A 17,836-nucleotide genomic window follows, 5' to 3' on the forward strand; every position below is an offset into this window, starting at 1 on the left:
TTTAAGTCTTTATTATCTCTATTGTTTCTTCAGTTTTCCTTATTGTAGGGTGCGTTGAGCTGCAGTACTGGGGTCTGCCTGTAAGGGGCGTTGAGCTGCAGTACTGGGGTCTGCCAGTAGGAGGCGTTGAGCTGCAGTACTGGAGTCTGCCAGTAAGGGGCGTTGAGCTGCAGTACTGGAGTCTGCCAGTAAGGGGCGTTGAGCTGCAGTATTGGAGTCTGCCTGTAGGGGGCGTTGAGCTGCAGTACTGGAGTCTGCCAGTAAGGGGCGTTGAGCTGCAGTACTGGAGTCTGCCTGTAGGGGGCGTTGAGCTGCAGTACTGGAGTCTGTCTGTAGAGGGCGTTGAGCTGCAGTATTGGAGTCTGCCTGTAGGGGGCGTTGAGCTGCAGTACTGGAGTCTGTCTGTAGAGGGCGTTGAGCTGCAGTATTGGAGTCTGCCTGTAGGGGGCGTTGAGCTGCAGTACTGGAGTCTGTCTGTAGGGGGCGTTGAGCTGCAGTATTGGAGTCTGCCAGTAAGGGGCGTTGAGCTGCAGTATTGGAGTCTGCCTGTAGGGGGCGTTGAGCTGCAGTACTGGAGTCTGTGTGTAGGGGGCATTGAGCTGCAGTACTGGAGTCTGTCTGTAGGGGGCGTTGAGCTGCAGTATTGGAGTCTGCCAGTAAGGGGCGTTGAGCTGCAGTACTGGAGTCTGCCTATAAGGGGCGTTGAGCTGCAGTACTGGGGTCTACCTGTAGGGGGCGTTGAGCTGCAGTACTGGAGTCTGTGTGTAGGGGGCGTTGAGCTGCAGTACTGGAGTCTGTCTGTAGGGGGCGTTGAGCTGCAGTACTGGAGTCTGCCTGTAAGGGGCGTTGAGCTGCAGTACTGGAGTCTGCCAGTAAGGGGCGTTGAGATGCAGTACTGGAGTCTGCCAGTAGGAGGCGTTTAGCTGCAGTACTGGAGTCTGCCAGTAAGGGGCGCTGAGCTGCAGTACTGGAGTCTGCCAGTAAGGGGCGTTGAGCTGCAGTACTGGAGTCTGCCAGTAAGGGGCGTTGAGCTGCAGTACTGGAGTCTGTCTGTAGGGGGCGTTGAGCTGCAGTATTGGAGTCTGCCTGTAAGGGGCGTTGAGCTGCAGTACTGGGGTCTGCCAGTAGGAGGCGTTGAGCTGCAGTACTGGAGTCTGCCTGTAGGGGGCTTTGAGCTGCAGTACTGGAGTCTGCCAGTAAGGGGCGTTGAGCTGCAGTACTGGAGTCTGTCAGTAAGGGGCGTTGAGCTGCAGTACTGGAGTCTGCCAGTAAGGGGCGTTGAGCTGCAGGACTGGAGTCTGTCTGTAGGGGGCGTTGAGCTGCAGTACTGGAGTCTGCCAGTAAGGGGCGTTGAGCTGCAGTACTGGAGTCTGCCAGTAAGGGGCGTTGAGCTGCAGTACTGGAGTCTGTCTGTAGGGGGCGTTGAGCTGCAGTATTGGAGTCTGCCAGTAAGGGGCGTTGAGCTGCAGTATTGGAGTCTGCCTGTAGGGGGCGTTGAGCTGCAGTACTGGAGTCTGCCTGTAAGGGGCGTTGAGCTGCAGTACTGGAGTCTGCCTGTAAGGGGCGTTGAGCTGCAGTACTGGAGTCTGCCTGTAAGGGGCGTTGAGATGCAGTACTGGAGTCTGTCTGTAGAGGGCGTTGAGCTGTAGTACTGGAGTCTGTCAGTAAGGGCGTTGAGCTGCAATATTGGAGTCTGCCTGTAGAGGGCGTTGAGCTGTAGTACTGGAGTCTGTCTGTAGGGGCGATGAGCTGCAGTACTGGAGCCTGTCTGTAAGGGGCGTTGAGCTGCAGTACTGGAGCCTGTCTGTAAGGGGCGTTGAGCTGCAGTACTGGAGTCTGTCTGTAGGGGCGTTGAGCTGCAGTATTGGAGTCTGCCTGTAAGGGGCGTTGAGCTGCAGTACTGGGGTCTGCCAGTAGGAGGCGTTGAGCTGCAGTACTGGAGTCTGCCTGTAGGGGGCGTTGAGCTGCAGTACTGGAGTCTGCCAGTAAGGGGCGTTGAGCTGCAGTACTGGAGTCTGTCAGTAAGGGGCGTTGAGCTGCAGTACTGGAGTCTGCCAGTAAGGGGCGTTGAGCTGCAGTACTGGAGTCTGTCTGTAGGGGGCGTTGAGCTGCAGTACTGGAGTCTGTCTGTAGGGGGCATTGAGCTGCAGTACTGGAGTCTGTCAGTAAGGGGCGTTGAGCTGCAGTACTGGAGTCTGCCAGTAAGGGGCGTTGAGCTGCAGTACTGGAGTCTGTCTGTAGGGGGCGCTGAGCTGCAGTATTGGAGTCTGCCAGTAAGGGGCGTTGAGCTGCAGTATTGGAGTCTGCCTGTAGGGGGCGTTGAGCTGCAGTACTGGAGTCTGCCTGTAAGGGGCGTTGAGCTGCAGTACTGGAGTCTGCCTGTAAGGGGCGTTGAGATGCAGTACTGGAGTCTGTCTGTAGAGGGCGTTGAGCTGTAGTACTGGAGTCTGTCAGTAAGGGGCGTTGAGCTGCAATATTGGAGTCTGCCTGTAGAGGGCGTTGAGCTGTAGTACTGGAGTCTGTCTGTAGGGGGCGATGAGCTGCAGTACTGGAGCCTGTCTGTAAGGGGCGTTGAGCTGCAGTACTGGAGCCTGTCTGTAAGGGGCGTTGAGCTGCAGTACTGGAGTCTGTCTGTAGGGGGCGTTGAGCTGCAGTATTGGAGTCTGCCTGTAAGGGGCGTTGAGCTGCAGTACTGGGGTCTGCCAGTAGGAGGCGTTGAGCTGCAGTACTGGAGTCTGCCTGTAGGGGGCGTTGAGCTGCAGTACTGGAGTCTGCCAGTAAGGGGCGTTGAGCTGCAGTACTGGAGTCTGTCAGTAAGGGGCGTTGAGCTGCAGTACTGGAGTCTGCCAGTAAGGGGCGTTGAGCTGCAGTACTGGAGTCTGTCTGTAGGGGGCGTTGAGCTGCAGTACTGGAGTCTGTCAGTAAGGGGCGTTGAGCTGCAGTACTGGAGTCTGCCAGTAAGGGGCGTTGAGCTGCAGTACTGGAGTCTGCCAGTAAGGAGCATTGAGCTGCAGTACTGGAGTCTGTCTGTAGGGGGCGTTGAGCTGCAGTACTGGAGTCTGCCTGTAGGGGGCGTTGAGCTGCAGTATTGGAGTCTGCCAGTAAGGGGCGTTGAGCTGCAGTACTGGAGTCTGTCTGTAGGGGGCGTTGAGCTGCAGTATTGGAGTCTGCCTGTAGGGGGCGTTGAGCTGCAGTACTGGAGTCTGCCTGTAAGGGGTGTTGAGATGCAGTACTGGAGTCTGTCTGTAGAGGGCGTTGAGCTGTAGTACTGGAGTCTGTCTGTAGGGGGCGTTGAGCTGCAGTATTGGAGTCTGCCTGTAGGGGGCGTTGAGCTGTAGTACTGGAGTCTGTCTGTAAGGGGCGTTGAGCTGTAGTACTGGAGTTTGTCTGTAGGGGGCGATGAGCTGCAGTACTGGAGTCTGTCTGTAAGGGGCGTTGAGCTGTAGTACTGGAGTCTGTCTGTAGGGGGCGATGAGCTGCAGTACTGGAGTCTGTCTGTAAGGGGCGTGTATCCGTAGTACTGGAGGTTACCGCTGGAGGCGCTGCAGTGTTGGTGGCGTAGCTGTTGTTCAGGCCTCGTTGCTGCGCAAGTAAAAGCGAATAAAACCCGCGTTTCTCAGCGAGAAAGATTTCAATCAAAGAAACGATTTTAACTGTAAAGTTGAATTATAAGTCGTTAATCGTCATCATTTATAATATGTCTCGCTATATGAGGCCGCCGAACAGCTCACTGTTCGTCCGAAACATCTCCGACGAGTCCCGGTAAGAAACATGTTTTATTGTTTTAACGGGTTTAGTTTGTTTGTTTGTTTGTTGTTATTTATTGCTCCAGCTGGTCCTGTTTATCTCTATATATAGTCAGGCTGTGATAGTGTTTGGTAAGGGTTTGATTTAATAGTGATTTATTAACTAATTGTATGATTAAAATAAAGTGTCGTGTACATTTGGGAAACACGTTGATTTTTAGTTAAATATTAAACTATTTAAATTAAAGGGTTTTTGTCTCCTGTGGATGCAAACATATAAGATGCAATATATTGAGGACATGCGACTCACAATCTAAAAGTAACATTTTTAATTTATTATTTATGCATCTGACCTCGACGCAAATGTTGTTTTTAATGTTATTTTTGTGATTCTAACAAGCTGTTAAAATTGAAATACAAACATGGAAATAAATTATGTGGGTTTAATGTTTTGCAACATAAATTAATGCATTTTCAGAAGTACTTTTATAGTTTTGGGCTTTTATTGTTTGGTTTCTTGCTCTGTAGTCAGTAATTGAAATAATTAAACATGTTTTTAGGTTTAATGGTAACATTAGTTGTGCTGATCCATGACCTATTATTATTATTATATTATATCTTTGATAAACTCTGAGACTCAATGGGTTAGCCTTTAAATATCCCGATATATGATGATATCGTCACCCCCTGCAGAGGGCCATGAATGTTTATTGAGACACGAAAAACACAAGAGATTTCTAAAAAAGCAATAAAATAATGAAACGATCAAGATACATTTACCATCATGCAAGTATCCATCAACAACAAGTGGGAAATTACTAATACAGATTAAAAACTAAATTAAATTAAAAACTAATAATAATCACAATAAATAAGTCTAATAAATTCCCTTCCCAAAATAATGCTGCCAAATGTGTGTTGATATCGCGTGTTTGTTAATAAAGTTAATGCTGCTTAAAGAAAATAACTCATCTTTAGGTTCAAGGTGAACATGTCTTGTATTACTTTATGATTTAACACGGATATATATATATTACTGAACACAATGCTAACCACGAGGAAATAAAGCGCACTAAACTCGCAGCGTGTTCTCATAGACGACTTCAGAGTAACTTCCTAGATCTATCGTTTACCATTTCCCGATATTAAGACATCGTCGATATCAGATGAACATCGTGCCATCGTCCAGCCCTCACATTTACTTCCTAAACTAGTTTTGCATGTCCTAAACACTGGTTTAATGCACACACAATGTTATATATGCATATGTGTTTTTATTGGCTTGCAATAACCGTTTCCTTTTAGGTTTTGGTAAGTATGTTGTGTTACTAGCTTACTATAGACTGCGCCGTATATACTGTGTGCCTATGATTTATTCATCCGCATGTGAAACCGCATTAATATGGTGCTAGAACAATGCACTAAACTCGGGGCCTCGATCATCTTTCAAAAAGAAGTTCAGCCCAGCAATGTTTTAATGTTTGTGAACATTCAGACACCCGTCACGACGCTGTTGCACACCTTTAGTCACGAGCCAGGACGAGTGAAGACACAATGTCATAAACACCGTTTCCTCATATCCATTTCATCCTAATGTCTTGTCGTCAAATCAATAAAAGGATTCAGATCTGTCATTTGTACACCGCGGGCCTCATTCATGAAACTTTCGTAAAGGATGAGTTAATTCAAAGTAAATTGCGTGTAAAATGGACCTTCATGAAAACTTTCACAAACACTGCGTACACTCCAGATTAGTTCGTTAAACATGGGTATGTAATTATCATATTCACACCCATGAAAACCACATGCAAGGAAGGGTTAGAGGTGCGGGTAAATGTGGGGTAGTAAAGGGGTTTTAAATCATGTGCATTCAAATCACCAGCTTTAATTTAGCAAACACGCTGATGTGGTCCCCTAGAAAGTGAGGAGCCTGCTGTCATGTTCTGGTGTCAGAGGTTCTTTTGTCAATTGAATAATCCAATATGTCAGAGAAGTAAATGAATAGTGTGTTCATGTACGCTGGCAGGAGGAGGTCCAGCCTGGTTCAGTCGGGCACATCGCCAGCATCATTGGTGAAACTTCCGGTTGGGTAAATGATGATGCTAACAGTGATATTGCCCTTGCAGCTAGAACAAACTTCAGACAGTCTTATACAGCTCATAAAACAAAAGGAACGGTTCATCCAGTCACGTTAGATGCCATCCTTTTTACTTGAGAGAACGCTGATGCTGCAAAAACCATATACAATTTATGACACCGATACTTCAAAGTATTGCCCTGACCCGGATTTAATATGTAGTTATTTTTTGTAGTCATGGCAGTTAGTCTGAATTAACCCAATGTTTCAGGATTTACATGGTTGAATATACAAAAACTTTCGTGAATCTGTGTCAGAACACCTTTACAAATGATTGACACACAAATGTGATTGATGAATGAGGCCCAATGTCTGCTGAAGCTCTTAAAGGGACAGTTCACCCAAACATTCTCATTTACTCGCCCTCATGCCATCCTTATTCTTCAGCAGAACACAAATGAAGATTTTTAGAAGAATATTTCAGCTCTGTGGCTCCATACAATGCAAGTGAATGCTGCCCAGAACTTTGAAGTTCCATAAAGCACATAAAAGCAGCATAAAAGGAATCATAAAACTCCAGTGGTTTAATCCATGTCTTCTGAAGTGATATGATAGATGTGTTAGAAACAGAATAATATTTCTTCTTGACCTTTGGCCTAGTTTATTTACAACCTAAATTCCTAAATTATTAATGTGAGAGGTTTTAATTTAAGTTCTAAAATCTGGTAATCTGAATTTAAACTTCTAATCAAAGCAAAAATCTGCCGTATTAAAATTGACAAAATAAGTGTCACTTAAATCCCCAACTAGTAATTTATCCATTGTTCTAGCTCCATATATACAATGTTTCAAACAGTAATAGACTACATTATCATCTCAGTAAGGCATGCAAATGTGTATATACTGTAGAAATAGTAAGAGTAGTATGCTCTTACGAATCAAGATAATGTTATTTGTCAGCTGGAGGTCAGCTGGTTGGGTTGAGATCAAACATGTTATTTCCTGGTCAGGCCAGAGGACCTGCGCAGGGAGTTCGGCCGATACGGGCCCATTGCAGATGTCTACATTCCTCTAGACTTCTATTCACGCCGACCCAGAGGATTTGCATACATTCAATATCCTTTTTATAACAAGTTGAGTTGTGGCGTGAGCGTGCTGGACACGTTAGCGCTTCACAGTCTCTGTCTAACAGTGTAACTCTCCTGCAGGTGTTCTCCATTGAAGCGCACTACACTGCGCGTTACACTGCACACCAAACTACACTGCGCGCTACACTGCACACCAAACTACACTGCGCGCTACACTAAACACTGTGCGCTTCACTGCCCGGAGGATTTGCGTTCATTCAATATCCTTTTCATACCTACTTGAGCTGTGGCGTGAGCGTGCTGGTCACGTTAGTGCTTCACAGTCTCTGTCTAACAGTGTGACTCTCCTGCAGGTGTTCTCCATTGAAGCGCACTACACTGCGCGCTACACTGCACACCTAACTACACTACACACTGCACGCTAAACTGCACACTACACTAAACATTGCACACCTAACTACACTGCACGCTACACTGCACGCTAAACTACACACTGCACTAAACACCGCGCACCTAACTACACTGCGCGCTGCGCACTAAACTACACACTAAACACTGCACACTACACTAAACACTGCACACTACACTAAACACTGCACACCTAACTACACTGCGCACTGCACACTAAACTACACACTACACTGCACGCTAAACTGCACACTACACTAAACACTGCGCACCTAACTACACTGCGCACTAAACTACACACTAAACACTGCACACTACACTAAACACTGCACACCTAACTACACTGCGCACTGCACACTAAACTACACACTACACCGCACGCTAAACTGCACACTACACTAAACACTGCACACCTAACTACACTGCACGCTGAACTACGCACTACACTGCACGCTAAACTGCACACTACACTAAACACTGCACACCTAACTACACTGCACACTACACTAAACACTGCATGCTGCACGCTAAACTACACACTACACTAAACACTGCACACCTAACTACACTGCGTGCTGCACGCTAAACTACACACTACACTGCACGCTAAACTGCACACTACACTAAACACTGCACACCTAACTACACTGCGCACTGCACACAACACTAAACACTGCATTTTGCACGCTAAACTACACACTACACTAAACACTGCACACCTAACTACACTGCGCGCTGCACGCTAAACTGCACCTAACTACACTGCGCACTACACTAAACACTGCGCACTACACTAAACACTGCACACTACACTAAACACCTAACTACACTGTGCACTGCACACTAAACTACACACTACACTGCACACTACACTAAACACTGCACACCTAACTACACTGCGCACTACACTAAACACTGCGCACTACACTAAACACTGCGCACTACACTAAACACTGCACACCTAACTACACTGCGCGCTGCACACTAAACTGCACACTACATTAAACACGGCACACCTAACTACACTGCACGCTGAACTACGCACTACACTGCACGCTAAACTGCACATTACACTAAACACTGCGCGCTAAACTACACACTACACTAAACACTGCACACCTAACTACACTGCACGCTAAACTACACACTACACGCTAAACTGCACACTACACTAAACACTGCGCACCTAACTACACTGCGCACTGCACGCTAAACTACGCACTACACTAAACACTGCACACCTAACTACACTGCACGCTAAACTACACACTACACTAAACACTGCACACCTAACTACACGGCGCGCTGCTTGTTAAACTACACACTACACTGCACGCTAAACTGCACACTACACTAAACACTGCGCGCTAAACTACACACTACACTAAACACTGCACACCTAACTACACTGCACGCTAAACTACACGCTAAACTGCACACTACACTAAACACTGCGCACCTAACTACACTGCGCACTGCACGCTAAACTACGCACTACACTAAACACTGCACACCTAACTACACTGCACGCTAAACTACACACTACACTAAACACTGCACACCTAACTACACTGCACGCTAAACTACGCACTACACTAAACACTGCACACCTAACTACACTGCACGCTAAACTACACACTACACTAAACACTGCACACCTAACTACACTGCACGCTAAACTACGCACTACACTAAACACTGCACACCTAACTACACACTACACTGCACGCTAAACTGCACACTACACTAAACACTGCACACCTAACTACACTGCGCAGTGCAAGCAACACTGTGCACTCCACGCTAAGCTGCGCACTACACTAAACACTGCACACTTAACTACACTGTGCACTACACTAAACACTGCACACCTAACTACACTGCCCAGAACATTTGCGTACATTCAATATCCTTTTCATACCTACTTGAGCTGTGGCGTGAGCGTGTTGGACACGTTAGCGCTTCACAGTCTCTGTCACAGTGTGACTCTCCTGCAGGTGTTCTGCAGCGACTACACTGCACACTGCGCTTGAGTCTAACCCTCATTTCTCTGTTGTCGCCCCAGACTGTGTAAAGGCGTCCAGTTGTGGAGCCCGGCACAAAGACACAGTTAGCAGAGCCATGTAGAGTATGACTAAAGACAAGTCATCGGCAGCACGCCACAAAGATCGCTACTTACAGAGAGGCAAAAGTGTGAAAAGAAAAGCAAATTAAAGCTTCAAGAGACAGAGGAAAAGAGTCGATCCTGTTGGCTGAAGTGCTCAGATTTATCCATCAGAGAGAAAGTAAAGACAAAGACAAGCGGCGAATCCAGGTCTACTTGGTCGCATTTTAAAGACTTAAAGATCAAGGTGAAGGTAAAAACACGTATCCTACATCACTGCCACAATTTACACTCAGCAGGTGGTTTCACTGAGAGCTGTGAGTAAACTCCAGATGAAGACGCCTGATGAACAGGAGGTCTTTCCGAACATACGCCTCATTGTCCAAATGTGTTTGAAGATTTCTGTGCATGAGCTGTGTCTATTGTCATTAGAGCCCTTAACAGCGCAGCACGTTTGAAGATGTACGAGATGCGGAAGACGCCCTGCACAATCTGGACAGGAAGTGGGTGTGCGGACGACAAATCGAGATCCAGTTTGCTCAAGGGGATAGAAAGAGTGAGTTTTCAAACACAATTTAACAGATAAAAATAACTCAATCTGTTTATAAATCTCAATCTGTCAACGAACGGGAAGATTAATGGCACACGCGCTGCAAAGTTTGGGTAGTGTTTAGAGAATTCCCATGTGTTCAGAATACATGACTCCTAATACCCTGTCTACACCGGATGAGATGCGTCCTGTCAAGCCATAGGTCCCATTATAATCAATGATGCCGTCTACATTAGAAGGCAATAAATGGGTGTTGACGTGCGCAGTGTAGACCGCCTCAAACCATTGCGTCGCACCACGTCAAAGGACCCGCCCTTGTAGACTGGGTGTAAGTCTGTGATAACCATTACTGCCATTGCACAGCTGTAAACAAGAAACATTGATTTCAACAGTTTGGTGTATTTAGATTGATGACCAAATTAATATTAGTGACTAAAGATGACAACGTCCAGCAATGTTTAGTGTCGGACGCGCACCTGTAGCACTGTGTGTCAGTCTGACGTGTGACGTAATGCCATCAATAACTAGTAGTTCAGTTTAGTTTGTACACACAGATTTTATGTACATTTGGTTGTCACTTCCTGAATGTCTGCGTGCGTTGTTGTTGAATGGGTTTGTCACTCGGTGTGTGTGTGTGTGTGAACAAGATGAGATTGAACACTGTATCTAACGCCAACGAACGTGCTGTATGAGTATAAACGACTGCTTTCATGTTACTCAGCGCCCGGTCAGATGAAGACCAAGGACCGAGACTCACCCCACAGTTCCTCTCGAGACAGTCGTCGCAGGCGCTCACGCAGTCGCAGCTACGGTAGACGCAGATCACGCAGCCCATCTTACGAGAGACGCAACCGAAGATCGGAAAGCCCCAGAGAGTGAGTCGCTATTGACAGTCACCATAGCAACTGTAATGCAACATAGCAACTCTAAGCACAGTGACTGTAAATGTGTCGGACACTGACGGTGTGTTTTGTATTCATCAGGTCGAGAGGAAGAGCACGCAGCAGACGCAGTCGAGAGGATGAGAGGTAAGTTATTGGTGAATGTTCCTAGTTAAAATATCCCCTGTATAATTAACAGCATTAACTGAATTTCTTTCATATAAGCAGTTGTTATAACTGAAATATACCCATAAATCTATACCGAGCTTGTGAATCTGAATGGAATTGGGAAATGTCTCGATACCCAACACGGACACAATGAGAGAGATGTTTAAGTCTTCAGTGTGAACACTATTTAATATATCTTTCGGCAGCAGTCTTAAAGGGATGGTTCATCCACAACACACAAGAAGATTATTTCATAATCAATGAGTTCAATATGGCGTTTCATCGCACACTTAAAGCTTAATAAAGCACCACGTTTGAAATAAAAGTAGTCATGAGTCTCGTGTGTCTTCTGAAGTCATACGATCACTCTGAATACAATATGGCGACAACATCGATAACATCATTGGTTCTTGCAGGTCTCATGGCCACACAATGTTTTCACACAAGTGTTTTTCGTTTTCATTGCACACCACCCAGAGTCCTGTTGGCGATGCGGGATGACTTTATCTGTGGAGGAGATTAACTACCATAGCGCTGTTCTCTCTCGCTCCCGTCTGCGTCATATGATTTGCATTATTATTATTATTATTATTATTATTTAACTTCTCAACATCACTGTGTCGAACCACTGTTTGATTATAGTGTCTGTGTTGTGTGTCTGTCTGTGTTGTGTGTCTGTCTGTGTTGTGTGTCTGTCTGTGTTGTGTGTCTGTCTGTGTTGTGTGTCTGTCTGTGTGTTGTGTGTCTGTCTGTGTGTTGTCCGTCTGTCAGTGTGTTGTCCGTCTGTCTGTGTGTTGTCCGTCTGTCAGTGTGTTGTCCGTCTGTCAGTGTGTTGTCCGCCTGTCAGTGTGTATGTGTTTAATGTGTGTGTGTGAGACTTCCTGTTCTGTTTCTGGCAGGAGTGAGCTGACTGTTACACAAACCCTAATTATTCCAATCTGAGGGGAATGATTGGTTGATGCGGTTGTTCAAGATCATATCCTGAAATGTTATTGGTTGTTGGGAATGTTGTTCCAGGACTGAAGTTTTGGAATTCGTTTGATGGTAATCTGTGTCTGTTTACATGATGTGTTACAGTAAAATCAGTTTTAATGGTCATGTGACTCTTGCAGGCACAGACCATCTGCCCGTGACCAGCGACGCTCACGTGGAGACGCCCACTCACGCAGCCGGAGCCCCTCCCACTCTAAACCCAGAGGTGGGCGCAGAGAGTCGGATGTTGGCCGTTCCAGGTCCAAATCCATCAGCCCGCAGGAACGGAACAATTTTCACACAGAGAAACCGGATGCTCCCGACAAGTCCCGTGCACGCTCGCCGTCACGCTCTCGCTCCAGGTCTCGCTCGCGCTCTTGGGCAGGCCGCAAGTCTTGGGGTCATTAGAGCGCTTGCGAGCTGCCGATGACATCAGACATCTGTTGTCATGGCAGAACAGATCCGTTCATTATTTTGGGTGTAGATTAAAGCGTGTTGTAGGTTGCAGCTGTCTCTGCAAGTAAATTATTTTTTTATAAGGTTTAATAAAGGTATTCAACCTGCAGGCAGTTTTAGCAAACATCAAAACGTCAGTTTATGGGCTGCAGAAGATTAGCCAGAAATGTTCATGCTAACATTGAAGTGTGTAATGTTAAAGATGGTTTAGTTTACGAGCGCATCGGAGACGTGGTGCAGAATACAAAGGTGTAAATTGCTTTCAATATTTTTGTATGAAGTTTAGTTTTAGTTGACCATATAAAACTGTCTTCCATGAACGTGACACGTGTTTTATTGAGATCTGCAGACCTTTTACATGTAACCTCAACATTAAATAAAATTCTCATGCAAACCTGAATCATGTTTCGTGATTTATATCTTCATATAAACTGATATAAGGTCAGTATCTGCTAATTCATGATTTATATAAGACAAGGAAAGTGAAGTAGCTTTAATATACCTGAAACTAGCAACTTGCTCTAAAAGATTTCATCTTGGCTAATATTTCTTTGCAGCAGACGGTAGTTTTAACTAGTTAAAGGAATATTCTGGGTTTAATACAAGTTCAGTTCAATCGACATCATTTGTGTCATAATGGTGATCATCACAAAAATGTATTTGGACTCGTTCCTCCTGTTTAAATGTGTGTTCCAGTGAGACACTTCCAATGGAAGTCAATGGGGTTTAATCTGTAAACATTAAAATACTGTTTCTACAGAACAGACAAGCAGAGCGGCATGAAGGTGCTTGTGTTTCAGTGGGCCCTTGCCAGTCGTCAGAGCGGGCGTGAGTGACCATGTGCTACACGGACAGGTTTAGCATTGCATCTCCCGCTCAACCCGTTTACAGCCGTGCTCTCCCCAGAACGTCGACGGGGGAATACCGCGGCTTCTGTGCTGGATTTCACCTGCCAGATGTGAGGCACCAATCATGAACTGTTCGTAATGAAGAGAGAAATGGAGTGAGATTTAGAGATTCTTGTCCATTTGAGCATCACTCAAATATTCTTGATCTCCTTTGAACGTGTAGTAATTTGTCACCACAGAATCTTTACACACTATTTAGATTTACTTTGATGTACATAGTCATGTTTTCAACACGAGTGGCATTTGACGCCTTCACTGCACGTGTCAAATACAGCTTCTCACACTGATCACGTGATACATTAGGTCATTATCGGTTGCATGTAAGTGAACGGCCACTCGCACGAGTCCAAAATCGATCCCACAATCCATCTGACTCTGATTGGCTGAGAGATGTTGAAGCACCATACACTGTTGAGGAATCGATAGCGGTTACGTTTTCATAGACAAATGACGGCTTGAGGGAAAATCGAGATTGGATTCAGAGAGAGCTGTTCATGTATGAAATGGGACATGACTGAATGATCATTAATCAGGGTAATAAGTATCGGTAGATGGAGGACAGAGTTACTGTGTTCAGCCAGAGTCTTACGGGACCTTTCAGAACTCGATGTACGCATTCATGTTGAACAGAACCTGTGAATGAAAAAACACGTCTCTTCAGTAAATATTTACACATGACTGGATGTCATTATAGTGCTGTAAATGATTGAAGAAGCATTTGCATTACACTGCAGCTACAAGTGGACAATGAAGAGACATTTCATTTTCTGAATGAGCTGCAGGGCTTTTCATCGCATTGATTACTTTCACCAGCATAAAACGTTAGCAGCGACCTAGATATTTCCAACCCAACAGTGTTGAATCCATCAGTCTCTGCAACCTCATTTTTATAATCTTGATTGAGCGTCTTAGTTCTTCTGGAGATATGTTTCAAATGATAATTATTTATTTTAAAAACTTATGTTCATAACTTCTGTTTTTCAGATTTCTATATAGACAGATGGGCTCACAGATCTGATACAGATATGGCACATGCAGTTGGTCAAATGCTGACACGTGTCTGTGCTGTATGTTGTTCATCTGAGACTCGTGTAAAGAGCAGCTCAGAATGTTATGGATTTTTGTTCCGAGCACACAGCTAACCTCTCTCTCCATCGGCAGCGCCGGCGATGCCCTTGTGAAGATGGGCGACTGGAACTTTCTGGGAGGAATTCTGGAGGAGGTTCACATCCACTCCACCATGGTGGGAAAGATCTGGCTCACCATCCTCTTCATCTTCCGAATGCTGGTACTGGGCGTCGCGGCTGAGGACGTGTGGAACGACGAGCAGTCCAACTTCATCTGCAACACGGAGCAGCCTGGCTGTCACAACGTGTGCTACGACCGCGCGTTCCCCATCTCTCTGATCCGCTACTGGGTACTGCAGGTGATTTTTGTCTCCTCCCCCTCACTGGTGTACATGGGTCATGCCATCTACAAGCTGCGAGTTCTGGAGAAGGAGCGTCACTGCAAGAGAGTGGCTCTGAGGAGAGAGCTGGAGACGCTGGACACGGAGCTGGTGGAACCTCGGCGGCGCATCGAGAGGGAACTGCGGCAGCTGGAACAGGGTAAACTCAACAAAGCTCCGCTCAGGGGCTCACTGCTACGCACTTACGTGGTGCACATCATCACCCGCTCAGTGGTGGAGGTGAGCTTCATGATGGGACAATACCTGCTGTACGGTCACCACCTGGAGCCGCTGTACAAGTGCGACATAGATCCGTGCCCTAATGTGGTGGACTGCTTCATCTCTCGACCCACAGAGAAGAGCGTGTTCATGGTGTTCATGCAGGGCATCGCGGCCGTGTCGCTTTTTTTCAGCCTGCTGGAGATCCTGCATCTGGCATATAAAAAGTTAAAGAAGGGAATTATGGACTACTATCCTCACCTGAAAGATGACCTGGGCGATTATTACGGTACCAAGTCCAAAAAGAACTCAGTGGTGCATCAGGTGTGTCTGAGTCAAGGACGCAAAGCTACCTTCCCCACTGTACCCGGCAGCTTCGGGTCGCTCCTGGAGAAACAGGGCAACGGACCAATGTACCCACCGCTCATCAACCCCTTATCTGCGTTCGTTCCAATCCAGAGTCACTCTGGACCGTCAGGTCCGGACATTCCAAGGGAGAACAAGTACGTCGGCCCGAGTCCCCTGGAACACAACAGCAATTCCAACAACACCGGCAGCGACACACACTCTCCTCTTGTGCACAGACGAGACGCTCCGGAGCGCTTCCCGTCTGTCTCGCTGGAGAACGACCGTTCAGACTTCCCCACCCTCCCCGTAATGGACATGTCCTTGTGCCCAGTGGTGCTAAGGAAGCCCCGGCGAGTGAGCCCTCCCTGGAACTGCAGCACGGTTATGGAGGGAAATGATTCGGACAGCAGCGGAGACTCTGAAGCGGTAAACCAGGGCATGAGAACTTGCTGCGGCAGGGCCGTCTCTAAGAGCGATGTGATGAGAGGCAGCAGAACGAACACACCTGACTCTGTGACCGAACTCAGCTCTGGTTCTCGCCATCACAGTTCCATAGAAAGTCCCTCGTTCTCACCGAACCGACGAACCTCATTTGCCAGCAACAACAGCAGCAGAAGAGCAGCCACCGACTTGCAGATCTGAGCCGTTAGTTTCCATGTCTTATAAGCTTTGTATGTCATCTTCATTAAGGGACTGATTGACTGTAGAATGACTCATGTTGTTATATACTACACATTATATTCTAGTATTGTTTTCTAAAAAGAGGAATGATTTCTTTGCTCTGTTTTCTAAATGTCAAGATGTCTTGGGCTGAAACCATTTATAAGTGACAGACATATCTTAATGTGATCATCAGTGATGTGTATAGTATGCTAAAGAATTATTTAACAAATACTATACTGAGGACTTGTCATGTTTTCTGTAGAACTGAAATCATTCCTTTGATGTGATTAGAATATATAGATTCTACAACTCCAAAATCATTAACTCATTTACATAGTGTTCAAAATTAAAAGCTTTTTCAGTCACTGACGGCCTCTTTGATTTAGCAGTTTAAAGGGCACCTATTATGGCATTTAAAATGTTCCTAATATTGTTTTGGGAGTCCCCAACAACAGTTTTACATGCATGCAATGACAAAAAACACTTTTGTTGTCTTATAATATGCATTTATGTTTACCTGATTTGCTCACTGACTCCCAAATGATTCGTTCAACGACTCATTTTTCCAAACCCCTCCTTTGCGTGACGCTAATCTGCGGTGATTGGTCAGATGACCCAGTCAGTTGTGATTGGTGTACTCTGTGCAGAGATTGTCGGAAACGGAACGCCCATCACCGCTTTGTAGTAAAAAAATCTAAATCAGAGAAGGAATTTGAGTTGATTTATGTTAGCGATCATAGCCCAAAGTTCAGTGGTAAACACCCAATCAGTTATTGTTTGCGTTAGCCCAACGCATAAACATATTGGTAAAGCACTGCATTACTACAAGTTATTGCTCTATTCTTTATGACAACTCCAATAACATCCACAAACATTTCACTTATTTCAAAAACATTGACATTGGAGACCTAGAAGCTGCGCTGAGCGTAACTTACACAACACACACAAATACTTATTAAGCATGCTAAAAAACACATAAAAGCAACAATTATTAATAATACTTACAGGTTGTGATTCGGAGGAGGAAGCTGATCCAAATAAACTTGGTACTGAACCTTCCTTCAGTATCAACCGGCTCGCGAATCCACACTTGAAAGCGCTCATGTTCGTAAAGCATTATAATGAGGCGAACACAGCACAAGGTTCGGGCTATACTTGTGTGGTATAGTTGTAAATATAAACTCTAGCCACTGATTCTTCACATGCTCGTCCCTGGGCAGTGATTAAAGGTCGCTTTTGATATGCACTTCAGAACACAGCGTCTTGTTGTCGACATGATGTTTTCAAGTTTTCCCTGTGAGTGTCTGTTTGATAATTTTTCGTCTTGACGTCACAACGAAAAGGAAAATGACTCATTAAAAAAACGATTCATTAAATTGACTCAGAGTCGACTCCTACTTTTGAGAGACAATAACTTTTTTTACGGTGAACTTTCATATATAAAACTTTGCAGGATGTTTTGTTCACTTAAATCTGTTACACACTACATGAAAGGTCATTTTCAAAATTCCATAATAGGTGCCCTTTAAACAAGTTCACACTGGTCATAGTCTGAGTATGTGTATTTAACAAACTGGGTTATTGTTTCCATGTGACTAAACCTGTGGTCACCGATTAGTGGACCATGGTCCAGGTCAGGACCCTGGATTGGCTCCATCTGGCTGCAAATAATTTCTCAGAAACGAGTGTGCACCAACGATGGAGGCGTTTGAAAACGGATGCTATTGCGCTCTGTGTAGGTTGTTTACTTTTGATGTGGGGGTAGCCCTCGTATCCAGTGTAGACCTTTTTTGTTTTAATA

General features: G+C 45.7%; 2 protein-coding genes and 1 long non-coding RNA gene across 5 annotated transcripts; 2 read left to right on the forward strand and 1 right to left on the reverse strand.

Moving 5' to 3' along the window:
• The first annotated feature begins 3,537 nt into the window (after positions 1-3,537).
• srsf10b (serine and arginine rich splicing factor 10b) lies at positions 3,538-12,844 on the forward strand. The gene is made up of 6 exons (XM_052135893.1): positions 3,538-3,762; positions 6,834-6,938; positions 9,876-9,979; positions 10,695-10,848; positions 10,957-11,001; positions 12,135-12,844. The coding sequence occupies exons 1-6, from the start codon at positions 3,698-3,700 to the stop codon at positions 12,400-12,402; spliced, it is 741 nt and encodes a 246-aa protein (XP_051991853.1). The 5' UTR covers positions 3,538-3,697; the 3' UTR covers positions 12,403-12,844.
• LOC127650480 (uncharacterized) lies at positions 6,948-9,377 on the reverse strand. 3 transcript variants are annotated; one of them, XR_007971444.1, is made up of 3 exons: positions 9,026-9,377; positions 8,439-8,977; positions 6,948-8,206 (listed from the first exon to the last, which is right to left on the reverse strand). It is a non-coding gene; the product is annotated as an uncharacterized LOC127650480 (long non-coding RNA). The 3 variants fall into 3 exon arrangements; XR_007971443.1 differs by having other exon boundaries at positions 6,948-7,878; positions 8,039-8,977; XR_007971445.1 differs by having other exon boundaries at positions 6,948-7,424; positions 7,879-8,977.
• Positions 12,845-14,541: 1,697 nt separating the features above from the next.
• On the forward strand, positions 14,542-16,014 carry gja9b (gap junction protein alpha 9b). Its single transcript, XM_052135866.1, has one exon. It carries the CDS (start codon positions 14,542-14,544, stop codon positions 16,012-16,014), a length of 1,473 nt encoding a protein of 490 aa, XP_051991826.1.
• Positions 16,015-17,836: the final 1,822 nt, after the last annotated feature.

This window comes from Xyrauchen texanus, chromosome 10 (genome assembly GCF_025860055.1).
Source record: "Xyrauchen texanus isolate HMW12.3.18 chromosome 10, RBS_HiC_50CHRs, whole genome shotgun sequence".
NCBI classification, from domain to species: Eukaryota; Metazoa; Chordata; class Actinopteri; order Cypriniformes; family Catostomidae; genus Xyrauchen; species Xyrauchen texanus.

Coding starts and splice junctions, on each gene's coding strand:
- srsf10b (XM_052135893.1), top strand. CDS start 3,698: ATGTCTCGCTATATGAGGCCGCCGAACAGCTCACTGTTCGTCCGAAAC. Junction 6,939..9,875: donor AGAGGATTTGCATACATTCA/ATATCCTTTTTA, acceptor ACAGCGCAGCAC/GTTTGAAGATGTACGAGATG. Junction 10,849..10,956: donor AGATCGGAAAGCCCCAGAGA/GTGAGTCGCTAT, acceptor TGTATTCATCAG/GTCGAGAGGAAGAGCACGCA.
- gja9b (XM_052135866.1), top strand. CDS start 14,542: ATGGGCGACTGGAACTTTCTGGGAGGAATTCTGGAGGAGGTTCACATC.